The sequence below is a fragment of the Babylonia areolata genome, chromosome 7, assembly GCF_041734735.1.
Source record: "Babylonia areolata isolate BAREFJ2019XMU chromosome 7, ASM4173473v1, whole genome shotgun sequence".
NCBI classification, from domain to species: Eukaryota; Metazoa; Mollusca; class Gastropoda; order Neogastropoda; family Buccinidae; genus Babylonia; species Babylonia areolata.
In genome coordinates, this window is record NC_134882.1 from 32579214 (window position 1) to 32584213 (window position 5000).

At 43.8% G+C, this 5000-nt stretch overlaps 1 protein-coding gene across 1 annotated transcript in view; it reads right to left on the reverse strand.

Moving 5' to 3' along the window:
* Positions 1-5000, reverse strand: part of LOC143284234 (sodium/mannose cotransporter SLC5A10-like) — a 129485-nt gene that overhangs the window by 122256 nt on the left and 2229 nt on the right. Inside the window, exons 3-5 of the mRNA XM_076590908.1 lie at positions 4374-4478; positions 2075-2134; positions 1003-1107 (exon numbers count right to left, since the gene is read on the reverse strand). Of these exons, the coding sequence (XP_076447023.1) occupies positions 1003-1107; positions 2075-2134; positions 4374-4478 (270 nt within the window). The remainder of the gene's footprint in view (positions 1-1002; positions 1108-2074; positions 2135-4373; positions 4479-5000) is intronic.

Genomic DNA, 5000 nt, shown 5'->3' on the forward strand with positions numbered 1-5000 from the left:
GCCATCATTCCACTTTCTCGGTGCTGCAGCCTTGGGGGACTAGTTGGCCTTTGAGGACCATCCCAGCTCTCTTGGCTGAAAGACTGGGAATGCAACTTGGGCAGAGCACGTTTCTCTATAATCAAATTATCGCCAAGATAATTCGAGCAACAGTTATCTCCTCAGCTAGTAGTTCTGATGAACATCATCGGACACCATACAATCAAGGAAAGGCCCTGACCCTATCTGAAGAGGAAAACCTAAACCAGACACATTTCTAAACAAACTGATAATCCGCACATAAATATCACTGTGCATGTGATTTATCAGTTCTGTATATTTGGACAATATAATGTTATCAAACCATAATGCTTCTTCTCTTCAATGGCTCACAGAGAAACAGCGTAGTTTTAAATGAAAGATTGTCTGGTATAATACTTTGGAAGAATGCAAAGTCAATGGAAGAACGAGTTTGATGGATATATATATATATATATATATATATATATATATATCAGTATACTTGTATACTCAGCAGATAAAGATAATGGCATCAGTGACATATACTGACCTCCCCCCTCCCGCGCCCCTTGAAAACAACAACAACAAAACAAAAAACGAACAAACAAACAAAAAACTACGACTGCAACACACACAAGCGCCCAAACATACGCTCAAACACACGCATACACACAAGCACGTGCGTGGACACACACACACACACACACACACACACACACACACACACACACACACACACGCGTGCGCGCGCGCGCGCATACACGCACACACCACTAAATGCACAAATGGATAGGAGTTAAGATAGATGGATAGATAGATAGAGCGAGAGAGAGAGAGAGAGAGAGACAGAGACAGAGACAGAGAGTTTCATGTCCAACGAAATCAACAACAGCAACATCAACAACACACACACACACACACACACACACACACACACACACACACACATACACGCACACGCACACACATACACCAACGTAAGTAACTCAATTGATCACTAACCGACACTTTGGTGAGCACGTACAAAGACAAAGCAACAGAGCTCTGGTAGATCCTCATGCGGTATCCTCCAAACCTCCTCCCCAGGTACTCCGGAATGGTGAACACCTGAAATCCACAACAGTCACTACAACTGCGACAACAGTAAAGTTTCAGTTTCAGTAGTTCAAAGAGGCGTCACTGCGTTCGGACAAATCCATATACGCTACACCACATCTTCCAAGCAAATGCCTGACCAGCAGCGTAACCCAACGCGCTTAGTCAGGCCTTGAGAACAACATAAAGGACATCGACGACGACAAAAACCAAATCCAGCCAGAAGAACAAGAGTTTATTATTCTTCTTCTTGTTGCTTATAGTCCAGTCGACCGTTGTGGTTGTCTCGTTCGTCATTTATCAGATGGATTCCCCCCGTCTCCTCGACAAAGGCGGCATTACGTCGCAGGTCCTCCAGTCCTCCGTAGAGCTTCCGGGCCGCTGGGATTGGGTCGGGCCAGGTTTTCTCTCGGTCAGCCGACCGTAAGAACAAGAGTAATCCGCTGCAGCAACGTTCGAAACAATAAACGACAATGCGCTCCAAGCAATGCAAGGAGTGCACGCGTCCTGAGTAGAGTGCATGCACGCTGATATGTTTGCTTAATGAGTGGGTGCATGCGCACTGAGTGGAGTGCATGCACGCTGGTTTTGCTTGCTTACGTGGGTGCATGCGCACTTACGTGCCGCGGTGTAAGTGCACACTCGCGTGTGTTTGAGTGTGCCTGCCGCTGCGTGTATGTATGTATGTATGCATGCACATAAACGTGTGTGTGTGTGTGTGTGTGTGTGTGTGTGTGTGTGTGTGTGTGTGTGTGTGAGTGTGTGTGTGTGCGCGCGCGCCTGTATGTGTGTGTATGCGCGCGCGCCTGCATTTGCACACGTATTTTCACTCATTCCTTGTCTGATGTGTTTACGCATGTTTAAAAAAAAAAAAATATATATATATATATATTCATTTCTTGTCCAACTCCTCTTTTCAATGGTATAAACCCATGGAATGAAGCAACACAAAAATAAACATGTGCACATGATGACGTACCTGAGCTGTCAGGTACACAGGCAGGAAGAACCATCCTAACAGCACCAGCAGTATCACTGCCTGAAATAGAAATGAAATATATAATATAGACGAAATGGAAATAAAAAAAATGGATAAACGGTTTTTTGTGCAGAATGGCTAAGGAACAAGAAAACAAACAAACAAACAAACAAACAAACAACAACAACAAAAAAAAAAAGCAGCAAGTTAAACAAATGTATGTTAATATGCACAAGTATAGAGAACGTAGACTATATATATATCCACACGTGTGACAGTGTATCATACATTGTCCTAGTAGTAGTACTACTACAACTACTGCTGCTACCGTTGCTGCTGCTACTGCTGCTACTACTGCAGTTCTGCTGCTACTTTGGATTGAACTACTATTGGAATGAACTTCCTCTTTCGCTTCGTCAAGTCTCCACACCCAGCTCTTTCAAGTCTGGCCTTAAAACCCACCTCTTCCCAAAATCGCCTCCCTTCCCTGCCTCTTCCTTGTCTTCAGTTTCTTCAGTTTTAGAGTTATGCATGCGTGTGAATGACAAGTGCGAAAGTGCTTTGATTTGTCTCTGCACATGATTCAGCACTATATAAATACCATTATTGTTATTATTATCATTACTTCTACCACTGTTTCCTCCACCATTTCTACTGCGTCCGTTTGTCCTGCGGAATCTTCCAAAACTGACCTTCACAATAATCCCCAAATGCATCATGGACCTGCATAGATATTGGGGGGAAAAACCCACCCACCGTCATTTGTCCACGTTCCCAAGTTCCAGCAGCAAGAACGATCGTTCTCATAACCAAAAAAAAAAAAAAAAAAAAAAGCCAAAAAAAAGCATTACATACAGTTCAAGCTACAGTTACATGGAAAGACAGACAGACAGACAGACAGAGAGAGAGAGAGAGAGAGAGAGAGAGAGAGAGAGAGAGAGAGAGAGAGAGAGAGAGGATGCAATCACGACATGAGCGTATGCCGACGCATCATGTTTTGAACAACAACATGCAAACCAAAAGCTTTTCTCCTCTCCTGTAAACACACGTGTATGTGCATATTTCTATGATTATGCCAGCGTGCATTCGTACAGACTCAGACAGAAAATATCAGAAACAGAATCGATTCATGCACATAGACAAACAGACGGACACCATCCAAAAGATATGCACATATATATGCACACTTTTAACACACTCGAAAAACAACAACAACCACAACAACAAAAGCACCAAACAAACAAACAAAAAAACAACAACATCTGGTTGGAGACATTTAGAAAGCTATGCATTATCTATATAATGTGGATATATAACATCATGCCTCTCTTCTCCTCTACACAGACCCCTCGGATGTCCAGTGGGTGTCTGAATGACCCAACCTTTAGCTTCCGTCGTCAGAATTGTGGTATTCTTAGTCAACATTCACCTCTTCAGTATAAGAGCCTTCCGCTTGCAATATTTTGATGATGGTAACTGGGGTGAAACGCTGTTAACGCCGTCTCTTTCGCCGTTCGTATGGAGAGAGGTTAAAAATAAGCAGCAGCGGCAGAAAGTAATGAATTGCTTGGAGTGTCCTTACACTGCTATTCTTTACGTTGGCATTGTTCTCTAACTGAAACACGCCCCTGTTTATACCCTACTTCAACTCTCTCCCTAACTCACATCCGCCTTTTTTAGTTACGATTTTTATTTGTAATAATAATAATAATCATATTAAAGATAATAATATAGTAATAATAATGATAATAATAATAATAATAATGATAATAACAATGGATATTTGGACGGCCCTATCTCCGGAGAGCCCAGAGCGTTTACAAATACAATTACACATACATACATTGATGCAGATACACTTCATAACTTTCATTTGCCTATACGCATCAGAAAATAAACAGGTCACACACACACACACACACACACACACACACACACACACACACACACACACACACCAGGCATTCTTACTGACACAGCTCCATTCCTCTCTGCACCCACCAACAATCGCAGTCAGACACAAAGGGCAGAAAAGCTAATAAAAAAACCTGTATATTTTTTTCGGGTGGTGGCGCTGGGGGGTGGGGGGTGGGGGTATCTGATAGGCCTATCATCGTTGGTGAATAGACTTTGAATCTAATCAATCAAAATCAACAAATCAAAATCTTGCACGTGGGACTACATGCACGAACGGTAGCAGCAACAGCAATGAACAACAACAGTAGCTAAACGATCCACACCAAACTACTACCACAGCAACGACGACAACAACAACAAATATGGACGAGTCTTCACTGACCCCCCACTCAAAAGACACCACAGCAATCCCAGAAGCCGCCCCACTTCCGGCAAGGCCCACAAAATGTTCACTTCCGATGTTGCTGGCAAAGAGCGAAGCACCAATCTGTAGGGGAAAAAACAACAACAACAAACACCGTGTTAATACCGAGTAGACCTGCCAGTGAGACTGATTAATTTTGTATGTCAATGTCTGATTCTTTTTCTACTTCTTCCTCCACTTGACGACCAACATCAGTATGTTGCTGAAAATTGTCGTGTTGTGGGAGGTTGCTGTTGGGCGCAATTCTGCTGGGCTACCGAGGGATGTGCTATTAACTGATAGGGGAGATGGGGCGCAGTCCACCGGTGTGTTCGCATCTACAGCTAGGCCAATCCGGCTGCCGTAGCGGTCCCCAGGAATACACCCGACCGGCACAGCCCTGGCCTTCTACGACATTACTTACCAGTGGGAAAGGGTACGTGTGGGTGGGCATGCTGGCAGGTAGGGTGGGGTTTGTCAGCATTCATTGGCCAACAGGGACCCAGTGCAACAATGTTCATTGGCTAACAGGGACCCTGTGCAACAATGTTCATTGGCTAACAGGGACCCAGTGCAACAATGTTCATTGGCTAACAGGGACCCAGT